The 22,015-nt window shown below is 36.0% G+C and overlaps 1 protein-coding gene across 16 annotated transcripts in view; it reads right to left on the bottom strand.

Annotated features, from left to right (window-relative positions):
- Positions 1–223: 223 nt before the first annotated feature.
- Positions 224–22,015, bottom strand: part of CHD9 (chromodomain helicase DNA binding protein 9) — a 272,619-nt gene continuing 250,827 nt past the window's right edge. For 7 of the 16 annotated variants that reach the window (XM_034940161.3, XM_063598001.1, XM_063597996.1 and 4 more), the window contains 8 exons: positions 21,310–21,473; positions 19,754–20,026; positions 18,853–19,021; positions 13,213–13,352; positions 12,685–12,906; positions 9,392–9,520; positions 6,103–6,207; positions 224–3,709 (listed from right to left, as the gene is read on the bottom strand). In XM_034940161.3, the coding sequence (XP_034796052.3) occupies positions 2,834–3,709; positions 6,103–6,207; positions 9,392–9,520; positions 12,685–12,906; positions 13,213–13,352; positions 18,853–19,021; positions 19,754–20,026; positions 21,310–21,473 (2,078 nt within the window). In that variant the 3' untranslated portion in view covers positions 224–2,833. Of the gene's footprint in view, positions 3,710–6,102; positions 6,208–6,515; positions 6,571–6,596; positions 7,921–9,391; positions 9,521–12,684; positions 12,907–13,212; positions 13,353–18,852; positions 19,022–19,753; positions 20,027–21,309; positions 21,474–22,015 lie in introns of those variants that run through there. The other 9 variants (XM_057300145.2, XM_057300144.2, XM_057300147.2 and 6 more) reach the window with 6 other exon arrangements.

Genomic DNA, 22,015 nt, shown 5'->3' with positions numbered 1-22,015 from the left:
AATATCCACAATGAACAATATTAATAAAATTAAATCAAAATGAAAAATTGACAGCATTTAAGATACTGTGGATAAAATTATAGCCAATTTTTGTTTTAAAAATTCTTCCACGGTATATTTTCCTTTTAAAGATTTACAACTATGGTGTCTCTCATAACTGGAATAAGATAAATTCTATATAAAATTCAATTTTAAAAAGTATTCTCATGTACAGAGGCTGACATCATGGGTAGTCAAAGAATATGTTTAATAAAAAATAATTAAACTTCCATTTGCTCTATAGAACATCATAGAAAGTAATTTAATAAATTACAAATGACTTTTTAAGACGTTTGCTCAACTACAGAAAGCAAATTCAGACTACACAAAACACAACTGGTAAATATTGCAAATGTCCAAAAGAAAGATTGGACTAAGACTTGAATCATAAAACCTGAAACAAGGGCTATAAATACAAGGCAATAACAGCTATAATTCTTTTAGTAACTACCAACACATACTTGGATATCCTTTCAACTGCAACTTTAGTATTATGTAATTCTACTGATTTTTTTTTCCTTATAACCCTTAACTTTACACAACCATATTTGCATGTGTTTTCTTAGCTGATAGCTGGACAACTTTTCCCCAATGAATATTAAATAGAAGTGTCTTGAAACCTAAGAGAATGTTTAAAGTTATGTTAGACTTAATGCTTTGAAAACTGTAATTGCCTTATTACATAGAAAGAGAATCACTAGGATGTTAACCAAATTTATTTGACCATAATTAGGAAAATACTTTCTCTCATAAATTTGATATAAATTAGATTTTAGTGACAAGATCTACAGATTTTTTTTCCTTTTTTTTTTTTTTTTAATTGGCGAAAGGAAGGAATAAAGATCATGTGGGTAGAATTAGAGGGAGGAAGGGAAATGTGGTTGGTGTTGAAATACTCCACCGGTAAACTAAGTTAACTGTGTTTGAAAAACTTTGGCTATCTCATAGGTGTATTCTAGTTAAACAAAAGTGCAATACTGCAAAGGGAAGATACTAAATATGTAATATATCATTTTCATGATGAAGAATTACTACCCACTTCTCCTGGATGGGCATTATAGAGACTATTGCTAAGACATTGCATAAAGGACTATCAATTCAAAGTACTATTTTGGGAAAATACAAAATCAATACAATCCCAATGGAACTTATATAATTTTGTAAATACATATAACACTGTCTCTCTAATAAGGGGTTATTTTACATACAGAAACATAATTTACTGGTAAAGGTCTTGGAAAACCTGATACAATTGACTAACTCATGACAAAGCAACAGTTTTATCAAAACATACTGAAAGTATTTTTTCTGTAGGAGAGAACTGGGACACTTTTTCCCCCTAAATTTATGCCCTTGCAGACTTTACTACTAACTTATTTGAGTACCAGAAAAATGCTAACATATATCTCTCCTTAGAATGTCAATATTTTTATGTCCAATTCAGTACTAATTGTTTTAAATATATATAAAGGTGAACCTGGACCTCTACCTTGTCAGAATAATAGCAGCTTTAGCAGGAGAAATTGTATCACAAATCAAATATCAGACAAATTTTACATGGTAAAGGATTCTATGAAATTGAACAGAAGCCTTAGGCTTCACTTTTGTGGTTTACAGGTATAACTTGTACATCTTTTTGAGATTATTCAAAGTGCATTTTCAAAACGGGCAACTCAGTATATTTAATATAAACTGATAACCCAACACTGATTCTGGGCAACATTTAGTCTGCTTACACCTAGAAACTCAAAATGAATTTAGACTATCTGCATATTACTTTACCACTATTATCTGTTAATTCTGGAATATTTCCATGACATAAAACACAAATAGAAATCTACACAAAGAAAGCAAACAAACAATTTCTTTTACATGAAGTATGCTGTGTTGAAAGTTCTTTTCAGTGGCATTTCATGAGTTTGCCTTTTCTGAACCCTGGAAACAGACATTACTCATCTGAGACATGATTATTTCTAATAGGAGGCCAAACTTTGAAAAGTTAAAACTAAGTATGTCTATAGGGTGCCAAAGTCACATGACACATGATTATTTTATGACTTAATTTTACTGATATCTGAATTAAGCTCAGCAAAAAGCAAGTCATATTTCTTGCCAGATTGACATGATATATAGGATGTGTTTAAAAAACCCCTGAAAACAAGTATAGAATTAGAAACGAATGTAAACTTCCTAAACTAACTCAGCTGAGGTAACAGGTAGCCAGTTAAATTGGCTGATTGGGAAACTTATTTCTTCTTTAAAACATACTTGTACCTGAATTGGAAACATCAGCAGTGCATCACAACACTAGAGCATTTTCATGTAATTAAAGCAATGGATGGTGATGTAGATTCTACAGCTTTCATGACATTCATTAGCTGCCCAAATTATTGCTGAGTTTTGATCTGTAAATTATAGGTGTCAAGGAGGCTGTAAAACTATATTCAAATTAAATCAGTAATATGCATAAAGTATTCTGTGTTCACTGCAAATATATTAAATATACAACTCTTATTGAGCATAATTTTCATAAAATTAACCCCAACAAAATTATAATGCCTTTTGTTGTAATTTTACACCTTTATGTATTTGATAGTACATACGAGTTCAGAAACTTATGAATCTTAAGAAATATTACATGCAAAAAGTCTCTGAAAGCAGTTTGCACTTCTAAACAAATAACTGAAATGTTCGGTCAGTAAGTTATTGATGCACTCAACACTGGGGTATTTACAATTAATTATTAAAGAAAAAATCCAAAATCAGTTCATATTTTAAGTGCAGAGTCTGGGAATCAGTCTTCATTACTAGAATCTGAATCCTCAGATGACGACGATGTACTATCAGATCCAGATGAAGCATCAGCTTTCTCTGAACCCTCATCTGTGCTGTTTTCATTGAGAGGACTTGGTTCAGTTCCTCCTTTGTCTTCCTGATCTTTAATTCTGGAATCTTCTTCCTTTACTTCTACAGACTTAGATGAGCCTAAGTCACTGTTTTTGTTTTGTACATCAAAAGTATTGGACTGGGACAAAGTTGGAATATGAAGATTAAGGCCTGGAGTGAGAAGCATCCCTGGATAAAGTATATTAGATAGTAATAGTGGGTTAAGAGCTAATGGGTTGGCAGCTGCAGCTGTATTTAATGCAGCAGTAGAGGATGTGGAAGGAGAACTTGACACAGAGTTTTCTCCACCATTCTCTGAACTTTGGCTCTCTGTCCTTTCTTTTTTTCCTTCTGACTCCTTAGAGTCACTTCCCTTTTTGTCTTCTGTCCCAGATTCCATAGGCTTTGTCAGGAGTCCTCCCATGCCCAACAGATTTGGTAATCCAGCCATTCCTGACAGCAGCATGGGGAACATAGCAGCCATGTTTTTAGCTTCTCCTCCAGAAGGAAGGCCGGTAGGCATTCCCATCAACCCAGCAGTTACTTGCAGTGACTGCAAGTTTTGTAGGTTTTGTTGTAAGGCCTGAAGAGTTGTGAGATCCACACCTGGAAGTAGTCCATTGGCTAACAAAGGATTGCCTGAAACACTGGTGGCAGATGCAGCAGCTGCTGCTGCTGTGGCCTTTGCAATTCCACTTTTAGGCCGTCTCCCCCGCCTGCTTACTTCCTCTCTCACAACGGGACCAGTGAGAATACGTTCATACATGCTTTCTGGAAGAAATCCCTGGAAGAAATATATATTCATTAATAATCCCTACATGAAAATAAAATAAAGAGTTATTAGCTTATCATACAAATAACCATGAAAAATAGGTAATTATTTGTAAATTTATTCTGTACTGATATTAAATAATCAATTATAATAGCAATAACCTAATTTTATATAAGTGGTAGCTTCAAACAGCTCTTCCACTTTTCATTTTATCACAGAATAAGTGAGTAAAGAGGTCTTTAGCCTTCCTCCATACTGTAAAACATAAGATTGTAGTATAATTCTAGAAAATATAAGGTCCAAAAAATTTTTTTCACGGGTACTTCCATAACCCTTACATGTTTCACACCATCACTTGTCCTAGAAGACCAAAGAAGTGGCTCCCTTCTAATTGGGAAGAACAATAAAGAAGGAATATTAAAGGTTAAGGTTATAGTAAGATGCTTCATATGAATTATTTTACTGTCACTTTGGGAATAAAGGAGATAGAGCCATGCTCAAAAAGATACTCAAAGTGGGCTAAGGTCACCTGCAGTAGCACTTGCAGATTGGGAACCATAAAGTCCAGGACAACAGAAAACAATCTATGCTACTTTCATGTAATTCTTGATTTTCTGGGTCCCAGAACTCTTAGAAGTTTTAAGAGTTTAGACTCACTGGAACAGCACTATCTAATAGAAATACAATGTAAGCCACATATGTAACTTGAAATTTTATAGTAGCCACATTTAAAATAGGTAAAACAGAAACAGGTGACATTCATTTTAGTAATAGTCTATTTAATAGAACATAATCCGAATATTGTCACTTCAATATGTAATCTATAAAAATTGAGATATTTTACATTCTTTTTTTCCAACAAAGTCTTCAAAATCCAAAACCACTGTGTATTTTACACTTAATGTGAATTCACATTTCAAGTGCTCAACGGCCACATGTGCCTATTTGTGGCTACTGAGGGGCTACTGTTTGTGACAATGCAGTTCTAGATAGTGGTTTAAGACAAGACTCATTCGACTATTGTTTAATTTTGTTTTGAACTGAATCAACTTATTTTTTCTCTTTACAAAGGCATCAGGGCTCATTGCAGAAAACACAACAAAAAATATTAAAAAAATCATCCATCATCTCAACATTCAGAGATAACCATTGCTAACATTTCATTATGTGTTCTATTTTTTTCCTTGTGCAATTATACACATTCTATAATTTCCCCCACCTCCCTTTCTGAAACAAAAAAAATAGAATCACAGCGAACTTGGTTTTATAGCCTGCCCTTTCCATTTGGACAACTGTAAGAATAATATCTATTAATTAGTCACCATTAGCATACGTGTAGGCTTTACTATCCCAAGAGGTTAAATACTACTGATTTTAATATACTGTGAACTTTCTCTCCCTTTAGATGTTCTTCTAAGATATGTTTTTTTTTTTTTTGAGATGGAGTCTTGCCGCTGTTGCCCAGGCTGGAGTGCAGTGGTGTGATCTTGGCTCACTGCAACCTCTGCCTCCTGGGTTCAAGTGATTCTCCTGCCTCAGCCTCAGCCTCAGCTGGGACTACTGCCTGGCTACTTTTTGTATTTTTAGTAGAGACGGGGTTTCTCTGTGTTGGCTGGCTGGTCTTGAACTCCTGACCTCAGGTGATCCACCCGGCTCGGCTTCCCAAGGTGCTGGGATTACAGGGGTGAGCCACTGCACTAGGTCTAAGATATACTCTTTAAAATAGTTGCCTAGGCTGGGAATGGTGGCTCAGGCCTGTAATCCTAGCACTTTGGGAGGCTGAGGTGGGTGGATCACTTGAGGCCAGGAGTTCAAGACCAGCCTGGCCAATATGGCGAAATATCGTCTCTACTAAAAATACAAAAATTAGCAGGGTGTGTTGGTGGCACCTATTGTCCCAGCTACTTGGAAGGCTGAGGCATGAGAATCACTTGAACCCAGGAGGCGAAGGTTGCAGTGAGCCAAGGTTGCGCCACTGCACTCCAGCCTGGGCGACAGAGAGGGATCCTGTCTAAAAAAAAAAAAAAAAAAAGAAAAAGAAAAAGAAAAAAATTGCATAGTTTTCCAGAATCTTAATGAACTATTAATTTATTCTCAATTTTTTACTAGTATACCATGATGAATATCCTTACATATTTGCTCATATATTTGATTACTCTTTGTGGCATCATTCAAATGGTATCTTAGAGGTTAATGTAAAAACAAATCAGTATTTATTGATTTTCTGTTCTAACCTGAGAAGCATCTGAGAAATTTGCAACATGTACTGCAAAATAAAAATTGCAAACTGAAAAATGCTGTCACAAATTCATGGAATATTTTATTAATTATAATTAATCTAAGATATAATTGAATGGCACCTAATTTGAAAATAATGTATGAGTTAGTATTCGTAAAATACTCACAGATTGCTTAACAACATCTCCCCATTCAGGAGCTACTCCATATTCTGAATTTTCTTTTAGGAATCTACATAAATCTTTCAAAGGGGGAGCAAATGCACCTCCAACCTGTAAATTAGAAACAGATTAAATACTACAACACTGTTACATAGAAAACTCTTGATTGCTTTTATTGTATGCTCTACAGAGTTTATTTCCTTAAAATACATATTTTTTGAACCACCTTAGGTAATCTTTATGATTATATTAAAAAGGCCCACCGTGACCCTATGGACTACTGATGTAATATATAAATATGTGACAATGTAAATTTTAAATGTTTTAAGTAGAATAACTAGAACAGTAAAATGAATAACTACCATGCTGGACAGGCCATATAGCCTAGTTAAAAGTACACCCTCTAGAGTTAGACTTACCAGCTATGTGAACTCGAGCAAATCAGTAAATCTCTTTCAGCCTCAATTTTCTGATCTGTAAAATGGGGATAACAATAATACTTCCCTCATAGGGTTTTATAAAGATAAAATGAGACAATTCAAGTACCTTAGCATAATGCCTGTCACATAATAAATATAAGTTATTATATGGCAAGTATTGTGCTAAGTACTTTAAATGTAAAATTTATTTTAGTTCTCACTACCTCCTTTGGAGATAGTATTATTTCTATTTTTCAAACGAAGGAACTGAGCCTCAGAGAATTTATATAATTTGCCTAAAGTTAGCTAGTACCTGTTAGAGTCAGGATACAAAACTAGGTCTCAAAAACCAATACTGTTATCGATTATATATATTGACACCCTAAAAGTATAAAATTATATATATCTTTCATATGTGAAGTATGTATAATTAACCAATCATAAGTAAATAATTTGGAAAAAAATGTAATAATATGACACAGACAAAATAATATTTTGAAATTTAAATTAAAAACATTACATTTGGACAAGTGATTTATACCTACCAATTTAACGTCCCTTTAGAGACTAAAAATATTTCTTGAGTAATTTCTTCTTCTATACCACTTTGAATGATTAAATACTATATCTTGATAGGATACAGATAAGGTTTAATATGATCAGTTATATTACCTATAAGTATTTATTTATTTTTTTGAGATGGAGTCTCACTCTGTCGCTCAGGCTGGAGTGTAGTGGCATGATCTTGGCTTACTGCAACTTCCGACTTTCAAGTTCAAGCGATTCTCCTGCCTCAGCCTCCTGAGTAGCTGGGATTATAGGTGCCCACCACCATGCCTGGCTAATTTTTCTATTTTTAGAAGAGACAGGGTTTCACCATGTTGGACCAGGCTGGTCTTGAACTCCTGACCTCAGATGATCCACCCACCTTGGCCTCCCAAAGTGTTGTCATTACAGGCCTGAGCACTGCACCCAACACAAGTATTCTTACATGGTATTTCCTTTTTTTTTTTTTTTTTAAAGAGACTCACTCACTCACTTTTTTTTAAGGTCTCACTCTGTTGCCCAGGCTGGAATGCAGTGATGTGATCATAGTTCACTGCAGCCTTGAAGTCCTGGGCTCAAGCAATCATCCCTCCTGAACTTCCTGAGTAGCTGGGACTACAGGTGTGCACCACCACATCCCCAGCTCCTTATATTTATTTATATAATATATTTAAAGAAGTATATTTAAATAAGTACATTTAAGGAAATAAGTATATTTACTTAGTCTCTGTAATTCTGTTGTCTTCTCTTTTTTATTATCTCCTTCATTAAGCTTCTATTGAAAATGGAGGCCCTCTTGGGGGTTTATGGGGATTTAGCAGGTAGATTCTTTTCCTTAATAACTCATCAATCCTTAAGCCTGTACCCGAGAGACTCAAGACAATTAGAAACTCTACAAATTAAGGAACATGAACAAACCTTTCATGAAGTTACAACAATTAAAAATAAAATTTAGAATGTTTAATATCAAACCCAACAGGTAAAAATTCAAATTGTTTCATTTCCTTAAAATTGGCTAAGACAAACTCATTCATAATATTTAGTAATGTGAATTTTTGGTATAAGATGAAGAAGAAGGATTTGTAACAAAATCTACACAAGCACAAAATTAAGTAAAATGCTACTGAAATGTCACCTTGTTCTTTCCTTAAGACATGTATGCTACACTTTAAAATACTAACAAAAGCTGAATAAGCTATCTCTACAAAATTGTGGGAAAAATTAACATTAACTTTAAAGAGTTGGTGTACCCAACAATATTAAAACAACTGTTATTTTAAAATAGTTTTCTTCTAATTCCAATATTTCTTATGAGAAATTCAAATGTTTTTGGGTATTTTTATCCTAGCAGTGAGTGCATTTAACAGACAGTAAATCAGAACCAGACCTATGTAAGGTAATTTAGTGTATGAGAAAAATAATGCAATGAGAAATGTGATGTTCTTACACTGACGCCATTTTTTCTTTCCTAATTATTTTGTTGCTTGCTCATCAGAATAAAAAAGTGTGTCAAAGCTATACATATACAAAACAGTGTCACAAGTTTCTATTGTTTATTTTGTGAGGTAAAAGAGAAACATATTAATCCAAACATAAAACAAGAAATCTATGTAAGTCTATTTCTGAAAAATCTCCACTCTATCATTCATCATTCAGTAAAAGAAGATAAGCCACAAAGGTGGCATTAGTCTACAAGGTAACTTCAAGATATTCTAGTTTCATCAATCAGAAATTATGTAATATGATGATTTTGATAGAAAAAGACATGTTAAGGTCATCTGACAGAAAATTGCCGTGATAAATATATAAATTTATGATGGCTATAATGTGAGTGGTGTCCTCTTAGATCAGAGTTTCTCAACCTTTCCAGTACAGACATTGTGAATTGGTATTGTGGGGGTTGTTCTATGTACTGTAGGAGGTTTAGCAGCATCTCTGGCTTCTACCCACTAGATACCAGTAGCATCTTCTCCTTGTGGCTACCAAAGATGTCTCCAGACGCTGACAAATATTCCTTGAGAGGTGAAATCACCCCGATGAGAATGACTGTTTTTGATGTCGTGCCCTTGTATAAGTGTACAATCATGTGCAATGGCACTGCTTAGGCACAGATGTGTTAAATGACTTATTTCATGTAATAGCTCAGCTAATGAAGCAAGATTTGAAATTAGACTGCATAAAATTATACTGCATGTCTTCCCTCAGAAATCTGATAGATTCAACTCATTTCCAGGTCTGTTAGAAAACACCACCGCATAATGAAATAGTGTTCTGGAGATCTCTTAAATATTGAATCAATACAAAAGATTAAGAAAAAAACATTAAAATACCTTTCTAGCATTTCTTCTGTTAATCAGTTGAACACGTTCTTCTCCAGTGAGACTATTCACATCTAGTTTATTGGGGTTTCTGCAACGGTGTCTTTTTTGTTTGGGTCTTCCCTCATGAAGCTGCATTCTCTAAAATATATAGATAAAGACATATCTTTAAAGTCTTTAACTGTGCAAAACAATTCAAAATATTAAAATGAGCTGATCCAAGTAATTTAATAGCATTTACCTTTTGGTTATTTACATTTTAAAAATATCTAAACTTTTTTATTTTATTTTTTTTTGAGACAGGGTCTTGCTCTGTTGCCCAGGCTGGAGAATAGTGGTGTGATCACAGCTCACTGCAGCCTTCACATCCCAGGCTCAAGTGATCCTCCCACCTCAGCCTCTCAAGTAGCTGGGACTATAGGTGTGTGCTACCATGCCTGGCTAATTTTTTTTATTTTTTTGTAGAGATGAAAGTTTTGCCACATTGCCCAGGCTGATCTTGAACTCTTGGGCTCAAGCTATCCTCCCGCCTTGGCCTCCCAAAGTACTGGGATTACAGATGTGAGCCACCACGCCTGGCCAAACATTATTTTAATAAAAAGTATTGCATCAATCTTTTCTTCAAACTATTCATTAAAAAAGTTAAGCCTGGGCAATATGGTGAGACCCTGTCTCTACAAAAAATCAAAAAATTAGCTTGCCATGGTGGTGTACGCCTACAGTCCCAGGTATTTGTTGGGGCTGAGATGGGAGGACTGCTTGGGCATGGGAGATTAAGGCTGCAGTGAGCCATGATCGTGCCACTGCACTCCAGCCTGGGCAACAAAGTGAGGCCCTGTCTCAAAACAAAAACAAGCAAGAACCCAACAACTCATATCTAGCAATAAAAATAAAAACTCATCCAATCAAACCATGCTACTTCTCTATACAACTATTAACAAAACAGGGCTTAATGTTTGCAGGTATTTCCAGCCAATTAAAAATATTTTCAGGAAACCAACACTCAAACTCTTCAGCTTAGCATACCAGTCCCATCATGGCCTGAACCTATTCAATTCACCTCTTCTGTTCATTGTTTATTTACTATTACCCCACTCACTCCTCCACGTACTCTGGAATATTAGACTAGTCACTGTTTTATGAATATGGCTTACAGTCATATCCTCTTTTCTTTTTTTTTTTTTTTTGAGATGGAGTTTTGCTCTTGGCTCATGACAGCCTCTGCCTCCCGGGTTCAAGAGATTCTCCTGCCTCAGCCTCTCGAGTAGCTGGGACTACAGGCACCCGCCACCATGCCCAGCTGATTTTTGTATTTTTAGTAGAGATGGGGTACCATGTTTGCCAGGTTGGTCTTGAACTCCTGACCTCAGGTGATCTGCCCGCCTCGGCCTCGCAAAGTGCTAGGATTACAGGCATGAGCTACCGCACCCGGCCATCTTCTTAATAATTCTATATTGCCTAGAACATCCTCTTCTTGTGTTAACCTGGTCAATGCCTACTTACTCTTTTTTCATCCACGAGACAAATGTCGGCTCTATTTTCTTTATCTTTCCTCAGAAACTGCCTAGGCAGTTAATTTTTCTTACATCTGTTCCCATGAGACTTTATATACATAACTTTATTATAGTATACTCTCCACCATGTTATAATTATTTAGCTACAGAAATACTACAATAGAGTGTGAGATCCAAGAAATCATTAATGTAAGGTGATTTTTACAAAGGAAAATGCTTTTCCTTGGGAAAGCAGACAAATTACATCTTATAATCTTTAGAGGAACAAATGCTGCCCTTAAAAATATGTTTTCAAAATCTTTACAATAAAGTAATATAAAATATTATGATAAAATATTTGCAGGTGAAATGATGAATGGATATACAAGTTTAAAAAGTTAAAGGCCCTTTTGCAGTGATAAAGAGAAAGGTATGAGAATTCTTCAGAGTCTAGAGTATAGGTATGAGGGCAAAAACTTTATATTGTTTACTGCTATATCCTCAATCTCTTAAAATAATAAGTAGTACATAGTAATCCCTCAATAAAAAATTGGTAACTGAATAAATGAATGTTATCTTGAACATGTTAGGAAGTTACAGTGTTCAACTCAGGATTCCCATTATTTTTAGGATTGCAATATTTAGCCAGGTGTGGTGGCTCACACCTGTAATCTCAACACTTTGGGAGGCTGAGGCAGGAGGATCGCTTGAGCCAGGAGTTTGAGACCAGCCTGAGCAAGACAGTAAGAGCCTGTCTCTACAAAATAAAAATTGAAAAAATTAGCTGGATGTGGTGGCCTGTGGCCAGGCTGGTCTCAGACTCCTGAACTCAAGTGATTTGCCCATTTTGGCCTCCCAAAGTGCTAGGATTACGGGCATGAGCCATCATGCCCAGCCTCATCTTTGATTAAAATAAACTCATTGTGCATCTGGAGGGGCATAGAAGCTATACTCACAGCTTGAAGAAGAGCTTAAGAGGAGTAGTTTGGGCTCCAGATTTAAGAGTTTGTTTGCTGACTGGACTTGAACTATTTACTTAAAACTTTAGTGTTTTAATTTCATTTATAAAACAGTTATAGGCTGGGTGCGGTGGTTCACGTCTGCATTCCTAGCACTTTGGGAGGCTGAGCAGGCGGATTGCTTGAGGCCAGGAGTTTGAGACCAGCCTGGCCAACATGGTGAAACCCTGTTTCTATGAAAAATACAAAAGTCAGCTGGGCATGGTGGTGTGCACCTGTGGTCCCAGCTACTCAGGAGACTGAGGTGGGAGAATCGCTTGAATCTGGGAGGCAGAGGTTGAAGTGAGCCGAGATCACGTCACTGCACTCCAGCCTGGGTGACAGTGCGAGACTCTGTCTCAAAAAAACAAAAAACAGTTATAATAATGCCACGTAATAAAGTTATTGTGTTAAATGAGGTAATGCATGTGGTGTGCATAAGTATGTCAGCATAACTGCAGGCACATAGTTAAGTTTCAATACATGTTTACTATAATCATTATTATTTTAAAATAAACTGCTTGAGAAAGGATTGGAAGTTTTATACCTTAGCAACCTTCACTGGGTCTAACATAGTACTCTATATTGGAAGGGATTTTTATTATTAAATACTCACTGAATGCAGAATGGAAAAATGGAAAATAACATTGTATTGTATCATGGGAAGGATGGTAATTATTTTTTCCTGCTAATTCTCCTAGGTCTTAGGCAGAGCACATATTTAGCATAAATGGATGAGAATTTATGCTTCATCATGATAGATCTGACAATTCATAAAAATAAAATATAACAAGAATTTTAAGGTGTCACCTACAGGAATAAAAGCTCCCAAATCTTCCACATAACCCGGGTGCTCCTTAAGCCATTTTTCCAAATCCTTTCTCTTTGGTGCATCATCTCCTGCAAGTCTTGTTCCATCTTTAAGATTAATAACTGGAACTGGACTTTCTGTATCAGGAATTCCTTGAGGTTGAGTATAGGATAGTGCTGGATTTATCCCTGTGGATATCTGTGAGGAGGTTAAGCCTAAAGAAACCTGTAAAAAAACACCAAATGGTATCTTTATTTTCATACTTTATCATTCTAATATTGGTTCAATAAAGCAATTATTTTTGAAGAGAAAAAATAAGTTGTTGCTAAAAATTCTGCTAAATCTTTTAAACTTAAAGTTTTTATCACTCTTGGACAGTGCTAAGATTCTAAGATATCATCTAAAATTATATGGCATACTTCTAATTTCCTTATTAATAGTCTATAAAACATTCACAAAACAATAATATGTATATTTATTAGGATTGAATTTTGAATTCAAGGATCAGTTTTTAAGTACTGCTTTACTTACATGATTAGGTGGTTTATTTCTGTTAAAAAAGAAGATGTCAACACCTTCTACATTCTTCCTCCTTCCTCGCCTTTTTTTGACTATAGGCTGGTTGTCTAATATCACACCATTGGCACCAAGGGTTGGTTGAATGGAAGTACCTAATTGAATTAAAAATGCAAAATGGTGATACAAATTTAGTTCTTAAACAAACTGAAAGTAATCCCTTTCCTAAATATATGTAAGTGTTAGTTCTTATTTTATACATCTTTAATGTAGAAACTTTTGGACTAAAAATGTCATCCCCACCTCTCATTTAAAAACCTGAAGAATTACAACCTAGGCCTCTTTCAATTTTTGACCTGTCTTCTCTATTTTTTTTCCCGATATTCACACATCTTCTCTTCCTTCCTTGGAGAAGGAAGCATGCCTTTTCCCTAAGATAAACATTTCCCCTTTCTTTGAACCCATTCGTTCCTATACTTTCAAAAGCTTGTTTTTAAAAAAAAAATCATTTATCTCTGCTTTTTGTGCCAAATATCTTTTTCTACATTATTCTTTTTTGATTTTTGTTTTTTTTTTTTTGGAGACGGAGTCTTGCTCTGTCGCCCAGACTGGAGTGCAGTGGCACGATCTTGGCTCACTGCAAGCTCCGCCCCCCGGGTTCATGCTATTCTCCTGCCATAGCCTCCCAAGTAGCTGGGACTACAGGCACCCACCACCACGCCCAACTAATTTTTTTGTATTTGTTTAGTAGAGACGGGGTTTCACCATATTAGCCAGGATGGTCTTGATCTCCTGACCTTGTGATCCACCTGCCTCGGCCTCCCAAAGTGCTAGGATTACAGGCGTGAGCCACAGCACCTGGCCAGATTTTTCTAAACTTAAAAATATGCCCTAACTCAAACAAACAAATGTTAAACTTTTGGCCGGGCATAGTGGCTCACGCCTGTAATCCCAGCACTTTGGAAGGACGAGGTGGGCAGATCACCTGAGGTCAGGAGCTCAAGACCAGCCTGGCCAACATGGCAAAAACATGTCTCTACTAAAAATGCAAAAATTAGCTGGGCGTGGTGGCGGGCACCTGTAATACGAGCTACTTGGGAGGCTGAGGCACAAGAATCACTTGAATCCGGGAGGCGGAGGTTGCTGTGAGCCGAGATCATGCCACTGCACTCCAGCCTGGGCAACAGAATGAGACTCTGTCTCAGAAAAAAAACACTTTGTCCTTTTTATAACATCAGAACTTTTAAAAGACTGATCTCTCTTGTGCTCTTTTTTTTTCATGAGTAACTAGTTCTTGGATTTCCCTAGTCCATTCCTGCCCCAACCTACTTAAGGTATTTTCTTTAAGGTACCAGTAACTTTTTAGTCACCAAATTAGACTGACTTCTTTCATTTCAGTAGGCACTCAACAAAAATGTAAGGGGTATGAATGAAACAGTTCCATGCATTCATCAATTTTTCTAATAGATATTTTATTAAGCAGCTATGTACTATGCAGTATGATGGTTCAAAGATGAATAAAACACTTTTCCTTAAAGAGTACATAATCTTGAATTCTCTTATTAAAAGGATGTATTATTAAAGGTGAGATGCTTGTTTAAAATAGTTTACATGTTTATAATGAAAAATGCATTTCCAGTCATTCAAGGAGAATTTACTGAGCAAGTCCTGGGTATTCCTGAAGAAGGTGTTGCCTTCTGGCGAGCTGTGTAACTTCACAGAAGTCACAACCTTCCTCCCATCTCAGTTTCAAAAAGGTACTTAATTCATATGGTAAGTAACCATTCTGTTTCATACTTCTCATGGCTTCCTATTCTAATATAAATGAACTGCCTTGAATCAGCATGATTCTCAACCTCTGACCCCTGCCCTAGATCTGTTTTTGATGCTTTTCATAACTTAAGATTTAGCTTTCCTAAGCAAGATTTGATCTACACATCTGTCCCAGTAAGAATTTACACACTAGCAAGGTCAGTCTTACCACAAAATCATACCATTTTCCTGACATCTAGTCTCTGTTTCATGCTATTCCCTGCCCTTCTTTTACCCCTTCTGACAACCCTATTTTCTAGAAAGACAATTATTTTGTTGTCCTCTTATCAAATCCTGTTCAATCCCATCTCTTCCACAGGACTCTGGCTAAGTTTCCAGAAATCAATGACTTTCCTCTTTTCCAACGTTTATTAACTATAATGTTCTGTGTAGCAAAATATTGAACGTATTGTCTAATATTTTAATGTGCAGGTCTTGTCTACCAATCAACTAAAAGGAAGAGATAGTGTCCTACATTTCTTTTACTTTACCTTTAGTGCTATCCCTGTACTACATAAAAAATAGAAGTACTTAATATAATTATCTATGAAAAAACATCTGGTTTCTACCAATATTGTACATTTACAATACTGTGTACATTTACAAACATATTCTATTTGACTAACTCTTCATTTTAATTATATACTACCCTGACTTATTTCTGAGGCTGATTTTAATAAACATTAGCAATTCATTTAAGCCAGAATCCAAATGTAAGATTTAACTTTGAAGTCTGTGTTGTCTTTATTTTAGATGTAATTAACACTATTTTAAAAATAGCTTTTTTGTATTGAATGCCTACTAAGTGCCAGATACTGTACTAAGCTTTACAAATGCTATCTCAAATCATCAAAAACAAAACAGAAGAGGGATTATTAAGCTCATTTTATAAATAAGATGGGAACATTAAGCCACTTGCTCAATGTCACAATAGCCAGTAAATGACAGAATTAAAAACCCCAGGTTGCTTGGCTCTGCCATCCTCTATTCACTATTCCAGGTAGTTTCTGGAATGAGCTCTTCAGTTTTGTCCTCTTGTTATAATCTATGCTATTTTACTCTCCTTCATTAATGAAATTACACTATATCTGGTATCTTTACTCAAGGCTTTCCAAGGGGTAATTACACAAGAATACAAAAGGCACAGCCTTTGGAAAATGAAGAATTTTAATAATAGCATCTGTTAAACATCTAATTCTAAAATCTATGAGTACACATTTTAACATCTGTTTGGCATCCCATTGTGTGCCAAGCTCTTTATTGGCCACTTTATATACATTGTTTTATTTAACCCATCTAACAATGTCATCTCTGTCATCCCCACACCCTTCATGTCACAAACAGGAAAAGTAAGGCTCAAAAATGTTAACAGATTTCCCAAAAGTAACATAGGAATAAAGATCTAGATTTCATATTTGCAATTATTAAGATGGATAAGATAAAATGCTTAGATAATAACTCTATCTAGGGTGAATACTTGAGATTTTAAATATTTTGTATAGCTGCAAAAGTCGTGTTACAATTTTTTTTTTTTTTTGAGACAGGTCTTGCTCTGTCACCTAGGAGTGCAGTGGCACAACCATGGCTCAGGTATTCCTCCTGAGATCAGGTGATCCTTCCACCTTAGCTTCCCAAGTACCTGGAACTACAGGGGCACACCACCATACCCAGCTAACTTTTAAATTTTTTTCAGAGATGGGTCTTGCTATGTTTCCAGGATTGGTCTTGAACTCCTGGACTCAAGCAATCCTCCTGCCTCTGCCTCCTCAAGTCCTGGGATTACGGGTGTGAGCCACCACGCTTGGCACAATTACTATTGATATTATTATTATTATTATTATTGTTTTTGAGACAGGGTTTCGCTCTTGTTGCCCAGGCTGGAGTACAATGGCCTGATCTCGGCTCACTGCAACCTCCGCCTCCCGGATTCAAGCGATTCTCCTGCCTTAGCCTCCTGAGTAGCTGGGAATCTGGGCATGCGCCACCACGCTAATTTTTTTTTTTTTTTTGTATTTAGTACAGACAGGGTTTCACCATGTCAGTTAGGCTGGTCTTGAACTCCTGACCTCAGGTGATCCACCTGCCTCGGCCTCCCAGAGTTCTGGGATTACAGGCATGTGCCACCACACTGGACCCCTACTATTGATATTATTAAAAAACAGTATTATTTACCAAAGAATGACTTACAGGCAAAAGCTATACAATCTTCAGCTGCAACAGCAATAAAATGTTCAGGCAATAGAAGTATCAATCTCACTTTACAGTGGAGTTTTAAACAGTAAGAGTAGTGGTATTATTAAGCCTCACTGAGGTTGGGCAAAAGAACGCACAGCTTATCTTCCCCATTTGTTACCATTTTCTGGTGAAAAAAAAAAGGGCTCCTTGATAACAAAATTGTTAATTGTAAGGTATAATTTGGGCAACTGTAATTGTAAAGCATAATTTGGGGGATTTATTCTACAGTAATAGAAGCATGGGTGATTCATATTTGAAGTGCAATTCATACATGTCTGAAGTTCTACTAATTGGAAAATTACATTGAATGGTTAATGAATCCACAAGAGACCAAACTGATGCTGATGAAGCTAAACTAATTTATAATTTAAGAAGTGGTAATAGCAGCATTTGGAAATAGTGATCAGTTCAAGACAACACTTACAATACAGCATGTATTGCTTGGCAACTAGACTTAGTAGAATACTGAGGTACAGTCTTTAACTTTATGCACAAGGAAGGGAAATTCAAGACACTTATTTGCTTGAATTGACAACTAGTACTTTAGGAGATCAGTATGTTGTGGTCCACGCATTAAGACTCAGTTAATCTTGAGTACCATTCTCAACTTTTTTTTAAAAATTTTCATTCTCAATTCTTGACATCACACTTTTAGAGGAACACAGATAAATTAAAGTACTAAGATAAAACAAAAACAGGCTGGGCGTGGTGGCTCATGCCTGTAATCTCAGAGCCTTGGGAGGCCAGGTGGGAGGATCGTTTGAGGTCAGGAGTTTAGGACCAGCCTAGGCAACATAGTGAGACACTATCTCAACAGAAATCCAAAACAAAACAAAAACTAAAACCAATGTCTAATGCATTCCTCAATGCCTACGGAGTACACAGCACAGGGCACCACCAATTAGGTATTTAATAAATATTTGTTGATTCAAACTGCCAAAAGATTAGAAGACAGACAGATAGTTTGTAGGGGAGATCTGATAATTGCTTTCAAAATGCTAAGATTTATCATGTAGACACAGGATTAGGTTAATTATGCATTGCCTTTTAAAGACAGAACTTCGATAACTGAGAAGAACCTATAGGAGGCAAAATTTACTTCTAAATAGAGGAATTTTCTGACGATTTGAGCTGCCCAATAATAAAAAGGGCTATTTAAGGAACCTTGTTTCTGTAAGTATTCCCTAAGGATGAATGATTACCTTTTGGGGATTAGTCATAGATAACACCTGTATCCTGAAGATGCCTGGACTGTACAATCTCTAAAGTTTTTCTAAAACTTCTCTTTTTAATTTCTTCTACCAATCACCATTAATTTGTGATACTGAAATGCAGTTTGAACTTTTACCTGTATGAGGCAACTTGACAAAATGATGTTCCCACACTACTACTCTAGGCCCCAAAATGAAAACTGCCCTTTATGCTTTAAAATGTCATGTTAAAAGTTCCAAAAAATATTTATTAAGATTTAAAATTCTATTGATTACTTTATAGGCTTAAGAGGTTCCAACAAAGGAAAAATAAATTTTTATTACAAGCATCTATAAAAGAAATTTGGACATGACAGAAAATGTTTCATAGTAAGACAATTATTACTTGCATATTCACCTGATACTGGTATGGATTTTGGGAAATTGACGAGGCTGGTCTCTGATGCACTTTGAAGCTCTCGAAGCCGAGTGAGGTACTGCTGCTGCCCCAGAGCACCGTCTTCACCATCAAATGGTCTTTTCTGAGCAAGCCCTTGCTTCTGAAATGTCAACTTCAAACCACCTTCCTGTTAAACAAATACCATTATTAAGACAGAAACTGTTAAAAAAAATCTTATTGCAGGATATTAAGAGAATTTTTTTACTGAGGAAAAAAAATGAAGTAAAAATCCTGAAACATCAAAGAAGTTCATTTCTCATTCATAAATCAATCAAATAAAAACATTTTAAATCAATTTCTATAATAACACCAAATTTTCTATTTTGAATGAAAAAAATACAAGTACTCTACACACTTTTCTGACCAAAACAAGATGTTACTAGTACACTGTAACATTTTTAACTTTAGACATACATCTCTATGTACATTATTCATATGACATTTTGGAGGACATTAACTATGTTTTAGACACTAAGTAATAAGTTAAGCTTCAAAAATCATTTAAAAATGAAACAATACTGATAACAGGGCATGCTAAATGTTTAAAACAGAAAGTACACTGACATACTATTTAAATACTATATAAAAGAACCAAAACAATTAGAAATTGCCACACTGTTTAAGAAAGCATTTTGATTACAACTATTTTCAGAAGCATAAAGAGAAAAACATATTTAATGACGATCCCTCTAGTAGAATATTCAAGTTTAATAACCTGGATATCAGAAAGAAAATAATCCAAATACCAAGAAACAGGTATGTGAAGGAAGGAAGAGTAAGAGCAGGCAGCCATTTGCAGGAAAAGCATGCTGCACACCGCAATCGCAATCAGGCCCTAGGGCAATAAAAATACACATACGTCTTTGATTTTCACTGTAAACTCCTTTTCTCGTACATGCTTCTTCACCTTTGACATCTGTGTTGACTGATCATGTTCTTCTTTAACACCGGCACCTGGGGGAGTGGGTACACTGGGCTCGCTGTATTCTGTAGCTGCTCCAGGGCTGTCCAGCAGTTTTGTGGTATAGAAAGAAGCCACTGTGTTAGCATCATAACTTCTTCTAGCTGAAGGCCACTTTCCTTTCAGAACTGTTTGACAAATACTGTCCAACCTATTGATCATCACACGATCCTAGAAAAGCATGCAACATCAAAGTGTAATTTTAATAATTAGATCAGACCTTTGGAGATCAAATAGCTCAAGAGTCTATGGATTTAACCCTAGTTCAACATATGTGTATGTGCTATGCATACATATTCTCATGTATATATATATTACAATTCTGCAACAAGTTATTTGAGTACAGATTCCCTTTGGTGAAGTTCAAAAATATTATACCATAAGCAGGCGTGGTGGCTCACACCTGTCTGTAATCCCAGCACTTTGGGAGGCCAAGGTGGTAGGACTGCTTGAAGCCAGGAGATTGAGACCAGCCTGGGAAACATAGCAAAACCCTGTCTCTGCAAAAAATTAAAAAATTGTGCCACTATACTCCAGCCTGGGTGACAGAGTAAGACCGTGTCTCCCAAACAAACAAACAGACAAAAAATTATACCACAAAGATAGTTTTATTTTTGCTGTTATAATTAAAAAGTAATACAGACTCCTAATAAGTTCAAACAACTTAGACGTACACAGAAGAGGAGAAAACCCTCCATTCTCCCATTTCCCAACCTCATTCTTAAAGGTAAGTATTCCAGCACTAGTCTAGTCACATAATGGAAGAAAAATTGGTCAGGTGCACTGGCTCACACCTGTAATCTCAGCACTTTGGGAGGCCGAGGCAAGCGGATCACTTGAGGTCAGGAGTTCGAGACCATCCTGGCCGACATGGTGAAACCCTGCCTCAGCTAAAAATACAAAAATTAGCCAGGTAGGGTGGTGGGTGCCTGTAATCTCAGCTACTTGGGAGGCTGAGGCAGGTGAACTGCATGAACCTGGGAGGCGGAGGTTGCAGTGAGCTGAGATTGTGCCACTGTAAGCCAGCTTGGGCGACAGAGTGAGACTCAAAAAAAAAGGAAGAAAATCTGTATTAATTCAATCTTTCTTCTTCCACTGAATGTACATGTATTTAAATGAACTTTTCATTCTAGGTCACAACTGGCTACAGTAAACTTCTTCAAGGAGACTCAGTCAAAAGCACCTGTTTCATAAAGAAGCACTTTAGGATTAACTTGAAAGTAAGGATTCATTATCTTTTATTCTAAACATTCTAAAGTCATGTTGAGAAGCATACACATTAAAGCAGAACTATTTACTTGATAGCAGTAATTTATACTTTTGGAGCTAACACCAAAATGTCATCCTACATTTTACGCTGACCTATGTTTCCACATAGTAAGAATATCTACCATTGAAGCAATATAGAAAAATACTAAAAAATGACCTATCCCAATAAGAAATTATTTCTTTACCTTTGGCCAATACGAGGCTGCCAGCATATATCCACCTTGTAAGATATAAGCAGACTCTGGTGTCCCATTGTTCATCTGAAAACTATCCTGAGTCTCATCCTGGGTAGTGCTCAGTGACGCGACACTTTCTTCATCATAGGCTTTCATGTGAGTAGTACTTTCTGCTAAAAACAATTATAATCATTTTTTAAAAAGACTGCATAAAATAGTTTTATATATAAGGATTTTATATAACTATTCAGAAACACCTGAAAATGAAAATGTTAGAAGTAAAAACAAATGATAAAAAAAGGGAAAAAATCACCTAGAATATAAAAAAAGCACCTATCATTATTATTAAGAGACAGGGTCTTGCTGTGTTGCACAGCCTGGACAGAACTCCTGGGCTCAAGCAATACTCCTGCCTCCGCTTCTCAAGTAGCTCAGATTACAGGTGTGCACTACGCCTGACTTCATTACTCACTATTTTTAAAATGATTCCTGATTGGTAGACTTCATCTGGATTGGCAGAACTATAAATACCTGATGAGGATACCATAATTCTCTTGATTAGGTGACTCTTGTAACTCTTAGAATTGGGCATGTTTCTTGCGGCAACCCTGAAAGTTATGCCTATGGAGTTGTTACAAGAGACCCCAGCTCCTGCTCATGTTTAATTGGACTCATTTTCTTGCCCCTGAACTGGTGGACTGCTGCAAGGGCTCCT

The sequence above is a fragment of the Pan paniscus genome, chromosome 18 (assembly GCF_029289425.2).
Source record: "Pan paniscus chromosome 18, NHGRI_mPanPan1-v2.0_pri, whole genome shotgun sequence".
NCBI lineage: Eukaryota > Metazoa > Chordata > Mammalia > Primates > Hominidae > Pan > Pan paniscus.
The sequence above is the reverse complement of the archived record's forward strand: the minus strand, read 5'-3'. Positions and strand labels throughout refer to the sequence as shown.